This window comes from Aethalodelphis obliquidens, unplaced genomic scaffold, assembly GCF_003676395.1.
Source record: "Aethalodelphis obliquidens isolate GAN/ISIS:26980383/991018 unplaced genomic scaffold, ASM367639v1 scaffold5, whole genome shotgun sequence".
Classification (NCBI taxonomy): domain Eukaryota; kingdom Metazoa; phylum Chordata; class Mammalia; order Artiodactyla; family Delphinidae; genus Aethalodelphis; species Aethalodelphis obliquidens.
The window spans coordinates 55647580-55667666 of record NW_020837949.1 but is presented as its reverse complement, the minus strand read 5'-3'; the positions used below and the strand labels follow the sequence as shown (position 1 = coordinate 55667666).

Here is a 20087-nt window from a genome sequence, read left to right as displayed (position 1 = left end):
CCGCTGTGCCTGCGTGTCCGGAGCCTCTGCTCCAGAAAGGGAGAGGCAAAAAAAGTGAGAGGCCCGTAAACGGAAAAAAAAAAAAAAAAAAAAAAAAAGAATTATAAAAACCTAACAGTGGCAGACATAGAGAATGGACTTGAGGACACGGGGAGGGGGAAGGGTAAGCTGGAACCAAGTGAGAGAGTGTCATGGACATATATACACCACCAAATGTAAAATAAATAGCTAGTGGGAAGCAGCCGCATAGCACAGGGAGATCAGCTCGGTGTTTTGTGACCACCTAGAGGGGTGGGATAGGGAGGGTGTAAGGGAGGGAGATGCAAGAGGGAAGAGATATGGGGATATATGTATACATATAGCTGATTCACTTTGTTAAAAAGCAGAAACTCACACAGCATTGTAAAGCAATTAGACTCCAATAAAGATGCTATAAAAAATAAAATGAACACAGAATCCAAAAAAAAACCTAACAGTGTTCAGTCTTCTAAGGGGCACTTATAGCAATGTTTAGCAAAATTTAAATATGTATACCTTTTGATGTAGTAATTACACTTCTAGAAATTTATTCTGAAGGTGTAATCTGACAAATAAGTAAACATATATGTATGGATATTTATTTTAGCTTTACTTATAATAGTTAAAAAGTGGGAGTAGCATAAATATACAGCAGGGAGGGTTTTGATAAACACATTATGGTCCAGTACATCCTCACAGCGGTATTGTACTAGGGAGCTGATGCAGCTCTATATCTGTTGATAAAGAGGACAGTGATTTATTATAAACCCTCAGGAATACTGTAATCCCATGTTCTTAAATTTACATAAAATGTGTGTGGAGTGTCTGGAAGGATGATACAGCAAAACAGTTGACAGTAATTCTGTGATGTGGGACGATTACAGATTTTTTAAAAATTTTTTATTTATTTATTTTTTGTGTGGTACGCGGGCCTCTCACTGCTGTGGCCTCTCCCGCTGCGGAGCACAGGCTCTGGAGGCGCAGGCTTAGCGGCTATGGCTCACGGGCCCAGCCGCTCCGCGGCATGTGGGATCTTCCTTGACCGGGGCATGAACCCGTGTCCCCTGCATTGGCAGGAGGACTCTCAACCACTGCGCCACCAGGGAAGCCCCTATTACAGATTTTTTTTTACCTTTCTCTACTAAGTATTTACAATTATTTCTTATTTTTTAAATGTTATTTTATAATCAGGGATGTGGATTTTCTTTTTTTCCCCGGCCGTATTGAGATGTAATTGTTATATAACATTGTGTAGTATATACTTGATTGATGAGGCTGAATCTTGGTGGTTATCACAGTGACAGAGGCTATTTCTGTGACTGAATATATTGAGAGTTCTAATTTAAGCAATTATTTTCTAGGGGAGTGGAAAATCAACTTTAGCGAAGGCAGTCTGTAAAGAAGCATTTAACTTATTGGATGCCCACGTGGAAATAGTTGACTGTAAAGCTTTACGAGGTATGAATATGGTAATACTCTACATAAATCTTTTTTCTGGTAGAAAGAAATGTTACTATTTAATGCTGGTAATCTAATAAATACAAATACCTAATCTTTAACTTTTCTGTTGGTCATTTAGTCATTAAAATTACTTAGAAATTTTAAATCTGGCTTTCGAATGTTTTTAGTGTTTCTAATAAAAATTTTAAAACTCTCCATATTTGATGGAGGCCTTTTTTTTTTTTCCTAGCCAAAACTCTTTGTAGACTATATTCCTGAAAATTCCAACTTACACCACTCTGAAAAAGTTAGTATCTAGAATATACTCTAATGGGTATAGGTTACCTCTGACTTGCTTTGGGAAACATGTAGGGTGGCTGCCTCAGGGGAGGGAAAGTGGGTGGCTAGGGACAGCAAAGAGGAGACTTACAGTTTATCACATACAGCTGACCCTTGAACAGTGTGAGTGTTGGGGTGCCAGCCTCTATGCAACGAAAGCCCTTTGTGTAACTTAGAGTCACAGCCCTCTGTATACGTGGTCCCTCTGTGTCCGCAGCCAGCCTTGGGTGGTACAGCACTGTGGTATTTACTGCTGGAAAAACCCACATATAAGTGGACTTGCACAGCTCAAACCCATGTTGTTCCTGGGTCAGCTGTACACTTGTACTTTTGAAAATCTTTGACATTTATATTATCTATTCAGTTTTTTAAAAATCAGAAATATTTTACTGAGTAGTTAATTTTTCCCCCCTTGGCTACCACTACCATATAGTCCCAGCTAGTCATTATATTCTGCTTTTTAATATAGTATATGATAGGAAACTAAGAAATGGCCTTTGAAAACCCATTACTTCATATTCTATAAATGTGGTTTCAGAGACATTGTCCATCTCTTTAGAGTCTTGCTTGAAGCCTCATGTGAAAATTTTGTTTGAGAACTAAGTAACAGGAACTCTTTATATTGGTTTATGAATTGGTATGTTCTCTGTTCTTTGAAAATTAAGTTGTAATTCACCAGGATGATTGAAGCCAAATTAATGATTCAAATATAGCAATTCTAGGATCTCTAGGTGGCTACCTTTGTGTTTGATTTTATCTGACTTGTGATCCCCTGCTTTCATTTATATTTTCCCACATCCTGCTTTTATTTTACTGTTTTGTTGTAAGCCATCTGAAGTTCTCTATGGAATGAGGCAAGGATAAATAAATACATATGTATAGAAATTATAGTAGCATATTCCTTTTTTCAGTTTTATAAAATTCAGTACTTAGTCCTTTGAGGCTGTATTATTTAAACCATGTTAGTGATTAACGGATTTTAGTGATTGGTATATATATATAACAAAATACTGTATTGATTGAATTTTCATAGTCAAATCAATATTGAGCTTTTCTAATGCTTTCAATGGCAGCCTGACCTTTCCCAGCCCTCAAATAACAATAAAACTATTTCATATCTTCTGTGTTAAGGAAAAAGGCTTGAAAACATACAGAAAGCCCTAGAGGCAGCTTTCTCAGAGGCGGTGTGGCGGCAGCCTTCTGTTGTCCTGTTGGATGACCTGGATCTCGTTGTTGGCCTGCCTGCTCTTCCAGAACACGAGCACAGTCCTGAGGCTGTGCAGAGCCGGAGGCTCGCACATGGTAACGTAACGCGTTCATTCGCTGGCTGCAGGCCCTTGTCCTTTATCAGACAGCATTTCCAGTCTTCGTAGTAAATCTGCTCTCTTTAGAGAACAGAATATGTGCTATGTAATGTGTTGCTTTTGAGGCCTCTGGTAGCATTCTAATGTTGCTCTGTATTAGCAAAATCAGTAGAGTCAGAGCAGTGTGAAAATTCTACGAATTCATCATTAGTCTTTGGGGCCTTTTCATTCTCCTCCACTTATTAGAAATTGCTGAATTGTACAGATTTACTCTTGCTTTGTTCATTTGACAAATATTTCTGTGCACAGTCTATATTCTCAGAGTCTTGGAGAGGAAATAAAAGTAAACAAGTACAATGTTAGTACGGAAGACTGATAGTCATAATGGTAGCTACCATGTGTTGACTGCCCTTTCGGGGCTGGGGGTTGCTTTGTACTCTACATGCAGATATTCTCCTGGTTTTACAGGTGAGTAAACGGAAATTCAAAGATTATGTAATTTGTCCAGGATGACACAACTAGGAGGTAGGTAGGATATGTTCTCCTAGAAGTATGTACAGGGTGTGATAGGAGCACATACACTAAATTGAGGGTGGTATGGGAAATTATCAAGGTCTTTTAGGGGGAGTTCATAACTGAGATGAGTTTTTTTTTTTTTTTTTTTTTAATTTATTTTTAGCTGTGTTGGGTCTTTGTTGCTGTGCAAGGGCTTTCTCTAGTTATGGCGAGTGGGGGCTACTCCTTGTTGCAGTGCGCAGGCTTCTCATTGCAGTGGCTTCTCTCTTTGTGGAGCACAGGCTCTAGGCACATGGGCTTCAGTAGTTGCAGCACGCGGGCTCAGTAGTTGTGGTTCGCGGGTGCTAGAGCACAGGTTCAGTAAGTTGTAGCGCATGGGGCTTAGCTGCCCTGCAGCATGTGGGATCTTCCCGGACCAGGGATTGAACCCATGTCCCCTGCATTGGTAGGTGGATTCTCAACCACTGCGCCACCAGGAAAGCCCCCTGAGATGAGTTTTGATGGAGTAGTAGAAGTTAGTATGGAACAGTTTCAGGCTAATGAAGATGCAAAGGAAGTGTGGTCCACAGGCAAAGGTACAGAGGTAGAAGAAATCACAGTATGCTGGACAATACTCCTTTGCCTAGAGCTTAGGGTTCAAGGAGAGGGTGGGACCAGGGTGGGGGTTGGAGGATTTTGCAGTCTTCTGCTGCCTCGAGGTTCTTAAGAGGTGAAATAGATAAAAAATGTAACCACAGTGGCTTGGGTTACTGTAAACTGGTGTTAATCTCACATTTGGAATCCTGTAGCATCTGCAAGACTTGTTAGTCTAGTGTTTAAGGGAATGCTGCAGATTTCTAGGTCAGGACTCGGATATATGTTATTAATGCCTGTTTCAGTTCTAACCTCGTGCCAGCCAAACCTTGCAAAAGCTAGGGTTGAAAGAGATTGTTCAGGAAGTCATAGGAGTATGAGCTGTATTTTGCTTACTTAAACTTCCATATTGTATTCTATTTTCATCCTTCTATAATATTTATTTCAGAGACCCCTTTTCATTTACTTAATAAGATCTAGATGAAGGAACCTCACCTAGGCATTGTTCTGAGTGTACAGAGTTTACAGTGCTTCCTATACCTTCATTAGATTGACTAGAGCCTGGCCAATATTAGGTCCTCAGTAGATAAACTGATGAATGAATGGAAGATTAACTTAAACGGTAAAGAGGAGCCATTCCATTCATACTCCACCTTAAAGCTCAAGTTTAGGGTATTATTTTTAATGAATGTATGATTTTAAAATTTCATGCTTTTGTGTACTAAGTTTTTACACTATATTACTTAATTCTAGCTTTGAACGATGTGGTGAAAGAGTTTATTTCCATGGGAAGTTTGGTGGCACTGATTGCTACAAGCCAGTCTCAACATTCCCTACATCCTTTACTTGTTTCTGCTCAAGGAGTTCACATATTTCAGTGTGTCCAGCATATTCAACCTCCCGACCAGGTAACATACTACTTGTGAAGATTATTGAAATATGTCCCTTTTTTTTTTTTTGGCTGTGCTGTGTGTTATGCAGGATCTTAGTTTCCCAACCAGGGATTGAACCCATGCCCCCTGCAGTGGAAGTGTGGAATCTTAACCACTGGACCGCCAGGGAATTCCCATATGTCACTTTTTATATAAATTACATATTTTTCAATTTTATTCATGATTTATGGCTTTAAAGTAATGCTTATGTTAGTGATCTTAAGGGTTCTTAAAAATCGACCTTCAGTGAATGTTTTGCTATTAGATGCACAATTTTCGTTTGTAACCATCCGAAATATTATCAGGTACTTTCCAAGGAAATGTCTTTTTATAAAACAGCATTTCTTTTTTTTTTTCATTATTAAGTTTTCTTTTTTTATTCCATTTAAAAAGAAACAAAAACCCTAAAAATTCTGAACTGCTTCATTTCGCATTGGTAAAATCTGTAAATATACTATGGAAATTAGAATTTTTTTTCCACTTTAGTGAGATATAATTGACAAGTAAAATTATATATATTTAAAGTGTACCACATGATGATTTGCTATACATGTACATTGTGAAATCTTTACCACAATCAAGTTAATTAACACATCCATCACCTCACATATTTACCTTTTTTTAAGCATTTCTTCTTTTAAAACTTTGACTAAACTGTTTTTTTTTTTACCAGCACTAATATTCTGTACCCATTATGACTCTGGCACACATTTCCAACATGTGGGTTTTTTCCCCACACCATCAAGCAATTTTTGGACACCAACTGGGTGTCCTGCAATTCAGCTCAATTCTGACACTACCCAGAGTGAGCATCAGATTCCACAGGTTAAGGCCTCAGTTCTACAAGACAGCCCTCCACTTTAGATGCCAATGTCACCTGTGCTTCTGACTGGTGATAAGTCAGAGGTTCCTACTATTCCCTCTTTGGGTTCAATTAATTTGCTAGAACAACTCACAGAACTTGGGAAACTAGTTTACTCACTAGATTACCAGTTTGTTACAAAGAATATTAAAGGGTACAAATCAACAGTCAGATGAAAAGATACATAGGATGGAGTCCGAAACAAAGGAGCTTCTGTCCTTGTGGAGTTTGGGGCCTGGCCCGGTGGCACATGGAAGTGTTCTGGTTCTCCAACCTGGGAGCTCTCCAACCCCGTCCTTTTAGGTTTTTATGGAAGCTTTGTTACATAGGCATGACTGATTAAAGCACTGGCCATTGTCATTGATTCGGCCTTCAGTCCCTCTCCCCTCGCTGGAAATCAGGGGGTGGGACTGAAAGTTTCAATCCTCTAGTCAAGGTTGGTTCCCCTGGCAACCAGCCCCCATACTTAGGTGCTTTCCAAAAGTCACCTCATTAACGTAAACTCAGGTGAGGCTAAAAGGGGTTTGTTATTAATGTCAAGACACCTTTATCACTCTTATCATTAGGACATTTTAAGGGTTTTAGGAGATCTGTGCCAGAAGCAAGACAAAGACCAAATATATACAAGCACATACAGCCCATCATCTCCTCAGGAGACTTCAATCCTGATGGTTTTAGTGGCAGCACGGTCAAAAAGAATGTTCTGGGACAGGCAAGCATATTTTAACTTCTTGTTTAAAATTCTTACGTCTACTCTAAATATTCAGACCCTGTGCTAATTAACTGTTATTGAAGAATAAAAATACACCTGTTATTAAGCATAACAGAATGGTAGTGGTATTGGTCATTGAATGTGTTTTTAGAATTATGTTTTATAGGAATAACAACCCTTAAAGGAACCAAAATAAAAATCTTCTTACTGGAGAAAGAGAGCAATCATTATGAATGTGATTTTTTTTTTTTACAACTTTATTAAGGTGTAATTGAAGACAACATACTCACTATTTAAAGTGTACAATTTGATGAGTTTTAACACACACACATATATATATACACACACACACACACACACACACACCATGAAACCATCATCACAATTAAAGTAGCAAACATTTCCATCCCTCCTCCCGTATGTTTCCTACTGCTCCTTTGTGTTCATTCCTCCCCAACTCCACCTGCAAGCAAACACCAATCTGCTTTCTGTCCCTGTAGATTATGTCAACCTGATATTTCTCAAAATACATGTACAAAAATTTGCACTTGAGTAAAACTATAAATTTGAATTTTGTGTTTTTTTCTTTAGGATCAAAGATGTGAAATTCTGTATAATGTAATAAAAAATAAACTAGACTGTGATATGAGCAAGTTCACTGATCTTGATCTGCAGTGTATAGCAAAAGAAACTGAAGGGTTTGTGGCTAGAGATTTTACAGTGCTTATGGATCGAGCCATACATTCTTGTCTCTCTCATCAGAGTATATCCACCAGGGAAGGTAAGTTTTACTGTTAAAACCAAAATTTGGACTCTTCTTTCCGTCGTGGAGAAGTGTAATTGTAGTAAGGTAAGAATTAAATATATCCATTTTAGTATTCAAATAAGCAGCTATTTGAGTAGAAAATTGGCATTTCCAGCTAAATTGATGTCATTTTTTTTAATTGAGTTAAGATTGGCTAAGTGAAATCAGACGGAGAAAGACAAATAACATGATTTCACTCATATGTGGAACATAAAAAACAAAAAAATAAATGAACAAACCAAACTAAACATAAACACTTAGATACAAAGAACAGAGTGGTGGTTACTAGGGTGGAAGGGGTAAGGGAGGGGAAAATGGGTAAGAGAGGTCAACTGTATGACAATATGTTTTGAAAATTCATATACAAATAGGACTACCAAAAGTTTCGTTTATTTTTAAACAGAATTAGTTTTAACAACATTGGACTTGCGAAAGGCTCTCCAAGGATTTATTCCTGTGTCTCTGCGAAATGTCGACCTGCATAACCCTAGGGACCTGGGCTGGGATAAGATTGGCGGATTACATGAAGTTCGGCAGATACTTGTGGATACTATCCAGTTACCAGCCAAGGTACTTAAAAAACAACCAAACCAAGCACTACCAACTGCCAGAAGAACCACTGAGTCATCCATCGGTTCTGGCTGTATATGTTGGCTTGCCCAGCTTCCGTTTGGTCCAACAAGTATTTATTATTACCAAGTAAATGTCCAGTCCTATTTTTGGCGCTCTAACAGATTTTTAAAGTATCTGATGTATTCCTTGCCTGGAAAGAAAGCTGAGGTGATATTTATAGTAATCACATTTTGATGTGAATTTCAGAGTTCTTATGTTTTTCTTGAATCATCCAGGTTGTACTAAAGCAAATGAACTGTCAGCTAGGGTTGAGCAGAAACAGATAGGAATAAACTGGCAGGTGGGAGAGTCATTTAGATCCACAGAGCTGATGGATTAAGCCAGATTTCTAAACTCTGGGTGCCAGTCTAGAAAGGCAGAGTTAGCAGGCAGCATAGACCAGGCAGACAGCAGGATAGAGGGGGCAGCTGTAGATTGTTCGTTAGAAGATCAAAAGTAGAATCTAGGAGGTGGTGTGTTTGAATCAGAAACCTGAGAGAAAAGGATCTTTGCATGAGATCAGGGGCCCATCCAAAGAGATAAAGAAATGGGTAAAGATCTCAGTTACATGTAAGGACCTCAGTTACAGACAGTCCTGGGAACTGTCTGGTGGGGCCTGGGAGATACTGAGTGCAGCCCAGGACTGGGGGTTAAAGCCTGTTTGGGAGAACAGGGGCGTGGGAAGTACTTGCCTGCGGATCATGACCCCAAATGCTGGGTCTGGGCACCAAACATCAGTATCCAGATACATCCCGGGCCAGGTACGTGAGGCCATCTGCGTAAGTGCTGACTTTGGGGCCTCCTTCAGATTAGAATGGAGGTCGAGATGAGGTTGAAATTGTGTCAACACGTGGGACTAAATAGGTGTACTTAATAGAGGAGACTAGGAGATTGCTGACAGTAGTAGCCTGATGTTTGGCTCACCTGTTCAAAAAGTTTTCTTGCTGAGAAGCTGGTGATTTAGAAGATAATTTAGAAGCAGTCAGTTACTTGTTCAGCATTGAGACTCTTGGGAGATTTTACTGTCGATTATAATTACACATGCTTCTCTATTATTTATTTTCTTCCTTTGATTGAATATATTTGAATATACATAGCTGTCATAACTTGCCCCATGAACCATACAAGTGGAAGGCAGTATACTTGTTAAAAGGTTGGGTTTTATTTTCTTAATGTAGTACTATTATAATGTTTGAAAAAAAAAAAAACAGGAAAAAATGGAAAGAAGTTCTGATGCATTTATATGCTTTTTATGTGGACTGTATTCCATGGTCCAATTGGGAAAAATCTGTGGTAGTTCCTTTGAGTTCGTTTATTATTCTGAATAGGAATGTTTTTTTCTATCATTGTACTGTCATAAAGATGGCCACTGTTACCACCCAAGTACTTTTTTCTATACATTGATCTTTGGCCACTGCTTAGTCATTTGTTTTAGAGTTGAGCTCTTTGTCATATTTTTCTTTCAGTACCCAGAATTATTTGCAAACTTGCCCATACGACAAAGGACAGGAGTGCTGTTGTATGGTCCTCCTGGAACAGGAAAAACCTTACTAGCTGGAGTAATTGCACGAGAGAGTGGAATGAATTTTATTAGTGTCAAGGTATGTTTGGCATTTATCTTTTTTCTCTTCTTTTTTCTTTTTTATTTAACTGAGGGAAAATTTACATAATTAACTATTTTAAAGTGTACAGGTCAGTGGCATTTAGTGCATTCACAATGCTGTGTAGCCAGCACCTCTCTCTAGTTGCAAAACTTTTTCAGCCCATTCTCCTTCCCCCAGCCCCTGGCAACCACTAATCTGCTTTCTGTCTCTATGGATTTGTCTGTTCTAGCTATTTCATATAAAAGAAATCATGCAATATGTCACCTTTTGTGTCTGGCTTCTTTCACTTAGCATAATGTTTTCAGGGTTCATCCAAGTTGTAGCATGCCTCAGTAGTTCAGTACTTTTTTTTTTTTTTTAGTTCTTTTTTTTTAGTTCAGTACTTTTTATGGCAGGATGATATTCAGTCTTTTTTAAGGTGGTGTGGATATGCCACAGTTTGTTTGTCCATTCATCACTGGTGGACATTTGGGTTGTTCCCATTTTTTGGCTGTTATGAATAATGCTGCTATAAACATTTGTGTATAAATTTCTGTGTGGACATATGTTTTCATTTCTCTGGAATACATATATACCCAGGAGTGTAATTTCTGGGTCATATGGTAATTCTATGTGTAAGTTTTTGAGGACCGCACCATCTTACATTCCTACCAGCAGTGTGTGAGTGAGTATACCTATTTCTCCATATCCTCGCCAACACCATTTATGTTTCTTGATAGCGGGTTAATCTCATATTTCGAAAACTAGTAGGAGCAGTGATCCATCTATTAGTTAAACTGTGTGGGAAATTGAATAATGAGGCATCTCTCTTTTGGAGGGCTTATTATGTTCTTGCTTAAGGCAGATCTTCATGCATTATAAAATAGAATTACGCCTAAATAATCAGATAAAAGAGCAAACTTAAAAAAAAAAAAAAAAAAAAAAAACCCCAAAAAAAAGAGCAAACTTGAAGGGGGAAGAAAACCTAGAAGACTAGGGGCTGGAGACCACACTAAGGCAGGAAGCTAGGGTTTTTATTTGTTGGCTATATTTCACCCTTGCTGTGTCACACCAAGTTAAATTTTTTCAGATACAGGGTGAGTATGGTCATTAAAGGACATGCTAGCAGATCATTTTGGGTACTGCTTCACACTCCACCACTGGTGTGTCATTATGGTCTGGGATGTGCTGTCTTATTTGTACAGCTTCAGCACCCCAGCAATATTTGTTTGCCAAAGAGTGGTTACATTTCAAGGCAAAGTAATCATATGCAGATTTCCCCCCACCATCCGGAAGTAGAGTGTTTCTATGAAACGTTACTGTAAACTGAAATGGTAGAAAACAAAGAAGCAATTGGACACATCTTGCTAATGGATGGACAAAATAAGTCGAGATAAAGCACAGATGCTCCCAGACACAGTTCAAAACTATGATGGCTTGATGCTGTGTGTAGTTCCCTAGAAAGAAGCTTGGTGGCGCCACTGTTGCCGCTGGGGTATGTTCTGCCTCTCCAACAGCTCACAGCGGGATAAACACTGAATGCTTTTCGCTTTTCACCCTTTTTCATAAACGTGAACATTTTCTTTGGATTTCTTTGTTAGCGAAAACAGTTACTAATGTAGGTCTTTAATAAAAGTGAAGTAGTGTAAAGCAAACTTCAAAAAGTGAGGGAAACCTGTATTGTAAACTTATTCAAAATTGATTTATAATCTGAAACCCAGTTTATTAATTTGCAGTTGGGTTATGCCTACCCTCTTTTTATCACATGAGATTTTCTGAGCTGGTTATGTGGGTATCCTGGAATTGATGGAGAGCTATAACTTTTAAATTTCCCTATCTTCTTTTTTTGAAATTTGGAATAACTATGACCATATTCTTCTTTTTTACTTGTCACTAGAATGTAGTTTTACTTTTTTTTTTACATATAATTTTCAAGATTAACACTTGCAAATATTGTTGTATTTTAGATTGTTCCATTAGGGAGGACATCTTATCTCTTCCCTTTAGTAAATCTTCAAATCACAATTGGGATGAGTTCTCAATGCACAGGTTTTGGTAGAGAGTTGAGGCTGTGTAGGTCTGGGTGGATCCCAGGAGGCATGTATCAAAGACAGCCCTTTCACTGACACCAGTATGTTGCCTTTTTCCTAATATTTTGCCTTAGTTGTTTCTTGTTCCATCCTCTGTAGTTCCCTAACTATACTGAGAAAATATAATCAAATATTAGTATATTAATAGCTACCTAGATGGCTGAGTATTAGAAATTCTTTATTTTGGTCACATATCCTGATCACTTTTTGGTCTTTTTAAGGTAATGATTTTTCATTGGAGATCACTTTAGGGCCTATTCAGTTTTTTAAAATATCCCAATTTAAGGAAAGACTGTCCTCATTATTGATATTGTTATATGTAGTAAAGTTTGTTTTGAAAGTTTCGTCAGTTGACTTTTAGAAAAAATGATATATTCCTCAACTTCTGAGCAAATAAATTGGTTTCAGTTACTGAAGATGCTAATTAAAGTAATTCATGTCACATTACATATTTTTTGGAGTCTCCAAAGATTTGAGATAAATGGAACATTTTCCCTTTTTAAACCATTCATTACCTTACTAAACAAATAATTATTTAGTACTTATTATGTAGCAGGAACTGTTTTTGGCACTGGAGATTCAGTAATGAACAAAACTGCCTTTTCGGAACTTATATTCTACTAGTGGAGGGAGGGAGACAATAAACAGACACATTCAATGTATAATATACTGTCAGGTGGTGGTAGGTACTAGGTAGGAAAACAGTCAAGGGAAGGAGGTGTAAAGTAACTGGAGTGAGTCATAGATGGGTTTGTCAGACAAGGCCTTTCTGAGGATGTGGCATTTTGTCAGAGATCTAAATAAAATGAAGCAATGAGCCATGAGACTATCTGGGGACAAATGTTCTAAGCAAAGGAAACACCAAGTATAGAACTTGTGGTATGATATTTAGTCCAGCCGCATTAATTTTTTAAATGTAGTTCAGAGAAATCCATTAATTATATTAAAATTTTTCTATTATTGCATTTAGACTTAGTCATGAACAAAAAGTATATTTTGTTTTTAGATAGTTTTGAATGAATTCTAATTTAATTTTATTTTACCTAATAGGGACCAGAGTTACTCAGCAAATATATTGGAGCAAGTGAACAAGCTGTACGGGATATTTTTATTAGGTTAGTTACCAGTGAATGTTTTTTTAAAGTAACTGGCTCTGTGGTTATTTATCAGTCAATGCTTTTTGGTCTTCAGTGGTTTTTATGAAAAACTGATGTTTGAAACCTGTGATTTATGTGGGTTATTAATAAACTGAAGAACAAAAATTCACTGTTTTACCAAATACCACTTAAATATAAAACATTTTTGATATTAAGTTTTGGAAATTATTTGGTTTTATATTTACAATAGAAATATTTCTGAAATGCTGAAAGTGGAATCATAAGTGGTTACTCAAGGATTCTCAAAGTATATGAAGCACATAATTACCCCAATTTATCTCTTTTATAAATTAAGATTCCATCTGGTCAATGTAATTAAAATAGAGTATAATTATTACTGCATTTATATAAAAATACATATGAATACAGAAGCTAATATTTAAGAGTAAAAAAATTACTTAAATGTGATGGGATTACAGGAAGCTTCTAAATGAAAGAGCTACTTTGTTCCATTCCACTAAAATTTTATTATAAAATATGCAATTAGGAGAATATATATAATGTACATACATATTTTAAAGAATAATAAAATGAACTCTTGTATTGCTACCACCCAATTTAAGAAAAGAATATTACCAGAAAAGCCTATTACAGGTAAAGACAGTCAACTACATATTGACAAAAGGTTCAATTTACCAGAAATATATTACAATTATAAAATTATTTGTATCTAATACTGTAACTTCAAAATATTTAAGGCAAAAATTTATAGAACTCCAAGGAGAAATTGACAGATCCACCTTCATAGTAGAAGATTTTAACACAGTTCTCAGTAATTAGTTAGTGAAAAAATAGTTTAAAAAAATAGTAAAAATTTAGAAGATTTAAACAGCATATTCAGCAAGGTTGGTGTAAGCATATTTAGAACATGTACCCAACAATTGGAGAATACACATTCTTTTCAGGCACACCTGGAACATTTTTGAAAATTGGCCATATGTCAGGCCATACATAGTGATTGCAATGTTTCAAAGAAATAATATCATAGAGACTCCATTTTCTGAAAACACAAGTTAAAATAATCAAGAAAAGGATAAGCCCCCCCATACATTTAGATATTTTTTTAAAAACTAAATAAATCATAAGTGAAAGAAAAGATCTAATGGAAAATAATGAGCACTAATAAGGAAAATGCTGTTTATTAAAATTATTATTAAAAAGTGAGATAGTGCAAAACTTATTTCAAGGAAAATATAGCTTTTAATTTTTAGAAAAGAAAAAAGACTGAAAGTTAATCACTAGGTATCCATCTCATGAAATTAGAAAAAGACAGATATAAATGAAAATAAAGAGGGAAATAATAAAGAACAGAAATTAGTGAAATAGAAAACAATTCAGTAGAGAAGTTCACAAACCCAAATATGTTTTGTAAACCTGATACAGTTGATCTCTAGCAAGACTGATCAAGAAGAAAGCAAGCAGAATAAACAACATTAGGGATAAAGGGGAGGAAGCAAGACTAAAGATATACCAGAAATGTAAAAGATAATAAGGGAATATTGTGAAATAATATTATAAACTTTATGCCAGTGTTTTTGAAACTTGGGTAACATAGACAAAATATATTTGACCAAAGTCAAGCAAGGAAGAAACAAAATCTGAATAGTCTTGTAAAGGTAGGAAAACAATGGGTGCTAGTTAAAAATCCTTGCATAAATCAAACATCAGACCTAGTTGGTTTTTTAAGAGAGTTTTGCCAAACGTTCAAGGCACAGGTAATCCAGTGTGTTGTTGGCCCCAGATTTATCTTACTTGCCATGTATTTACTAAGATATTTGTTGGGTTTTTTCCGTCACCATGACAGATATTTTGTATTAGGGGCGATTCTTTAGACATCTAGTCCATCCTTTTACCAGAGATGGAACTTATGTTACCTTCTTTTTAATGAAAACAAAATTAGTTAATAAATTAATAAAACTATATGTCAAAGTTCAAGTTAGAAAAAAATGTAATATATATATAACTAAAATATATTTTATAGAGAGCCTTAGAAAATAAAAGTACTAAGCTCGCCAAAATGTAATGGACAAAAGACATGAAGAGACATTGCACAAAAGAATTGCAGGTGGCCAATAAGCATATTAAAAAGAGTTTACTTGTAATAAGAATCAAAGAAGCATTTCACTCATTGAGTAAGACTGGTTTTTGTTTTAGTCTCTGTCCATAAGGCATGTGTCTTCCCTGACCTCTCTAAGACCTGGTTTACTGAAAACAAGGATAATTACATATGCCTTGCCTTCCTTAAGGGTTTGTTGTGAAGAATTAAATAAATACATAAATATATATATGTGTATATGTGTATACAGATATAGATATATATATATGAAATTACTTTGCAAACTCTGAAGCTCTATTCAGATAGGAAATACTGTTTGTTTCCCCAGAGCACAGGCTGCAAAGCCCTGCATCCTCTTCTTTGATGAATTTGAATCTATTGCACCTCGACGAGGCCACGATAATACAGGAGTTACAGATCGTGTAGTTAACCAGTTGCTGACTCAGTTGGATGGAGTAGAAGGCTTACAGGGTAATAATTGTAAATACAGAAATATCTTCTTATAACAAAATGTCACCAGGATTTAGTAAAGGATTTTTATTCCCTCCCCAGGTGTTTATGTATTGGCTGCCACTAGTCGCCCTGACTTGATTGACCCTGCCCTGCTCAGGCCTGGCCGACTAGATAAATGTGTATACTGTCCTCCTCCTGATCAGGTGACAATTTTATGTTTTGAGTCCAAAATCCAACAAATGCTATACTCTTTCCTTGTGAACTTTACTTCTGCCAGGTAATAGAAGCCGTCCTTAGAAGACCAGCTTTCGGCAAAGGCCTTAGTCAGTGCTTTCTTACAGCATGAAAAGATTCTGAATTAGATGCAAAGCCTTTTTTTGGCCCAGCCATTCCATGCAAGTCTGAAAACTTTATACTCGTTCAGTGTTGGCCAATTGGAAAAACAAGTATTGCATGTCCATGTTCCCTGTGTTCAAAGATCACACACCTCATTATCCAGACAGAAGACTGATGCTGAATCAAGCATAGGACTAGGAAGCATCTATGCATGTTACATAGAGATATGACTTTTTCCTAGTCCTATGTTGATGGAGCTCTTTTTCCCAAATTTAGAAATGAATGAGTAAAAGAAGAAATAGACAAATGAATAGTCAAAGGTATAAAATGTCTATATATCACATGTAGCAGTTATTTTTTCTTTCAAAACACTTTCTTGGCTCATTTGCCCAAATGTAGAAAATAAGCACTGTCTGAATTAGAAATGATTTACACTAAATTGTTAAGAATGTTGATTTTCATTCATTTTCCTATGTTCCTTCTGTTAGGGAAAAAGTTCCAAGGAAGATAGATGTAGCCTACTGGTACATTCCTCAACTTATTTGTAAAGCTTATAAGATATATGAAGTGAATTTATAAGAAAAATCCTAAGAGACACAGTTTAAAATAACATATTCAATTTTATTTGTTAAATCAATTAGTTTTTCTCCCTTCAGGTGTCACGTCTTGAAATTTTAAACGTTCTCAGTGACTCTCTACCTCTGGCAGATGATGTGGACCTTCAGAACGTGGCATCAGTAACCAGCTCCTTTACGGGAGCTGATCTGAAAGCTTTACTTTACAATGCCCAGTTAGAGGCCTTACATGGAAGGCTGCTGTCCTGTGGGCTGCAGGTGAGTTATATGAGGAGATCGTTACTATGGTGTCTTATGAGTGATACTGAGCAGTTCAGTGTCAAAATTTCAACCTTGAAAGAAATTCCTACTTTTTAACAACTTTAGTTAACTGTATAGAAATTTACCTTTAGTCGAGTGTACCATAATTGGAATATTGGCTTTGCAGAGAATTTGTAATTATATGAAGCGTTTGGTGTCTATTTCTCTAGCATTACCTTACTATTGGCAAAATATGTTGGTGTGTGGAAGGGTATTCTTTGAATTGAGGTAAGAATTATATTGAGATTTTAAATTCATTTTCTACTTTAAAAAAAGATCATCAGATAGTTATTTTGAAACTCAAATTGTCCCAGATATGGCCAATACGAGCCCCTTTTGGATGGCTTCTGTGTCCTTTTGATATGTCCTCATCATCCTTTGATCAGTTACTTACTTCCCTATACAACAAGATGTTCTAGGTTTATCTTATCTGTTCTCCAGCCCTAGAATCAGTTTTTTTCTCTAAGGATACTATTTTAATTTTGGCAGAAAATAATTTGATCTCTGCCACATTATGGACTTTACCATATATTTTGTGGGAAGGGTTTTCAACTGTATACTCCCCTCTGCTACATTTTGTTGGAGATTCTTGCGGGGACTAAATTTAGATACTGCCAAGTTTTTGCTATTTATTTTGGCAAGCCATTGAAGTTTCTTTTCTGCTAATGAAAGGGGAAAAAAGGTGTTTACAAGTAAACTACTCTATAATGATGAATCAGCCATGTTATAGAGTGCTTTATCATTTCAGAGTAGAAAAATGTGAATTGAAAGAGACATGAAAATAAAATCGAGGTCTGAGTCCTAGCTTTGTTAGTTTTGGGGGAGATGGTTGGCAAGTTATCTACACATTCCATATGTTCTTTACTTATTTTAATAGTTAAAATTTTGTGATGTGACTCAGAACCATTAGAGAATCAATAAGAGCTTTTGTAAAAAAAATGCCTCGTTTCCTTGTACTGGTCTATTAGAATGCTGTCTCTGTGTGGTTTATTTTTGAATTGTGGACTATTTAGAGCTTTACAACTGGTTGTCCTTTTGTGTGCTTTAGGATGGAGGTTCCAGCTCTGATAGTGACCTGAGTCTGTCTTCAATGGTTTTTCTTAACCACAGCAGTGGCTCTGATGATTCAGCTGGAGATGGAGAATGTGGCTTAGAGCAGTCCCTTGTTTCTCTAGAGATGTCTGAGGTGCTTCCAGATGAATCAAAATTCAATATGTACCGGCTCTACTTTGGAAGCTCTTATGAATCAGAACTTGGAAATGGAACCTCTTCTGATTTGGTACCTTGTGCAGTCACTGTACAATTCTGAAATAGACAGCTGTATGTTGGTGTAATTTATGTCCTAACTAACCCCACATGTTCTTTCTGGTTGTTTTGTCCTTCAGTAAAACAGTCTTTTCTTACACTAATCATTTTCACTCCATGTTAAGACAGAGCTGGCAGTAAGGGGAGCCGAAGTAGCCAGTGGTTGTGATTACCCTTTGGTTTCTTTCAGGTTTTTCTCCCTTCATTAGTGGCTTTAAAACATCTTTAGTAGCAGATTCATTTTGTATTAAACTTAAATTCTGTTATTGTAGAACAGTTGAGGATAATGAGAAATTTGGTACAATAATGTCAAAAATTCTAACAACCAAATGTTATCTATTGGTAATACTCCTGGTGGAAAATATAAGCACAGTGAAAAACTTAGTAGTAGTAATGTTTCAACAAGGAAAATGTTTAGAAAAACAATGATATTGCCCAAATTTAATCTAAACTAAAATAGCATTTGACACATATCTCAGAAAATTAACAGTGGTTCACTGTTGCTTTAGTGGTTAACATTTTTACAAATATTTAGTAATTTGGGGGTAAATTTCCTTTATTAGGTTTTTAAAAATATAAACATAACCCATTTTTTTTCTCAGGAATAGTAAGCTGTTTTAATTCTGGTCTTTCTGTTTCTTAACTTACATGTAGAAATGTCCCAGAACCTTAGTATATACCCTATCATTAGGGCATTTGTGGTGGATTTAATAACAAAGCATTATAAAAACTTTGTATGATTGGCAGTTTTCACTCTGTGGTGGTTCAACAACATAGGTATAGATGAACCTTTATAGAATATGAACGTATTTTAAACTTGCTTAATTTCAGTTGATTAAAATGTAAGCTTACCCATGTTAAAGTTTTATTGCTTAAAGTTCATAATTCTATCTTTGATAAATAATTTTTTTCTCCTTTGCTCTTTTTCCCTCCCTTCCTCTCTCCCCTTCTCCCTTCCTTCTCTCATTATTATGCTTAACAACGAAGAGCTCACAATGCCTGTCAGCACCAAGCTCCATGACTCGGGATTTTCCTGGAGTTCCTGGGAAAGATCAGTCCTCACAACCCCCAGTCTTCAGAACAGCCTCACAAGAGGGTTATCAAGAGCTCACACAGGAACAAAGAGATCAACTGCGGGCAGATATCAGTATTATCAAAGGCAGATACCAAAGCCAAATTGGAGTATGGCTTTTTCCTCTTCATTATAATTGTAAAACTTTTTAAAAATTTTTTCCTTTTTGATATGTATTTTTTGATTGGTAAATGAGCTCTCTTTATAAACAAGGGACTGAAACACATCAATCAGTCAAATGATTATGTGCTAACAATTTTTAGTAATCTTATGAGAAAGGGAATGTATAGTCTCCTAAGAAAACTGGCAAAAAGAACTAACACTTGGACTTCCTTTTCCATCATGTCTCTAAGTTAACTTTTGTCTTTTTTTTTTTATTTAAGGAGGATGATGCCCTTAACCAAGCAGGCCCCATCAGAACCAGTCTGGCTATTAGTCAGTCACATTTAATGACTGCACTCAGTCACACAAGGCCATCCATCAGTGAAGATGACTGGAAGAACTTTGCTGAGCTGTAAGTAAAAGATTCTGATCCAGAAGTATAGATATTATTACAGGTGACAGTTACTCAAACTTTTAAAGTTCTTTTAAAATCACAAATAATACTTTGACTATTTAAAAGCAATTCAAAACATTTGCTTAGTAGCCATGCGTTTAAATACCCCAAAACTTCAGGAATATAGAAGTCAAAATGAATTTTCATTATAAATGAATTTTCATTATAAATAATTCAAATATAATCAGATGAATTGGTTAATGACTTGGTTTAATTTTAAAAGCGTCAAAGAAAATAAAGGAAAATCAGAAGCCCAAAATGATTCCACTATACAGTTTCCAAAAATTATGAAAATGTAACTGTTTTGTTTTCAAAATAATTTATATTAATCTCATTTAATAATTAAAGACCATTTAAATACATTCACATTTATTCACTTGTAGACCGTGTTTAATATACATTTGAATTTATAGGCTTGCAGTTGTCTCACTAGTAACTTTGGAGTCTGAGCCCCATAGACTGGGAACCATTCTAGGTCAATGATTCAACTT

General features: G+C 36.1%; 1 protein-coding gene across 2 annotated transcripts in view; it reads left to right on the top strand.

The window, feature by feature from the left end:
- PEX1 (peroxisomal biogenesis factor 1) overlaps positions 1 to 20087 on the top strand; it is a 73838-nt gene that overhangs the window by 31681 nt on the left and 22070 nt on the right. The window contains exons 11-23 of one of the 2 annotated variants that reach the window (XM_027102446.1): positions 1380 to 1476; positions 2929 to 3099; positions 4944 to 5098; positions 7288 to 7477; positions 7905 to 8071; positions 9580 to 9714; positions 12837 to 12901; positions 15328 to 15470; positions 15552 to 15655; positions 16445 to 16621; positions 17712 to 17942; positions 18956 to 19150; positions 19424 to 19554. In XM_027102446.1, coding sequence (XP_026958247.1) covers positions 1380 to 1476; positions 2929 to 3099; positions 4944 to 5098; positions 7288 to 7477; positions 7905 to 8071; positions 9580 to 9714; positions 12837 to 12901; positions 15328 to 15470; positions 15552 to 15655; positions 16445 to 16621; positions 17712 to 17942; positions 18956 to 19150; positions 19424 to 19554 — 1961 coding nt within the window. Of the gene's footprint in view, positions 1 to 1379; positions 1477 to 2928; positions 3100 to 4943; positions 5099 to 7287; positions 7478 to 7904; positions 8072 to 9579; positions 9715 to 12836; positions 12902 to 15327; positions 15471 to 15551; positions 15656 to 16444; positions 16622 to 17711; positions 17984 to 18955; positions 19151 to 19423; positions 19555 to 20087 lie in introns of those variants that run through there. The other variant, XM_027102447.1, reaches the window with a different exon arrangement.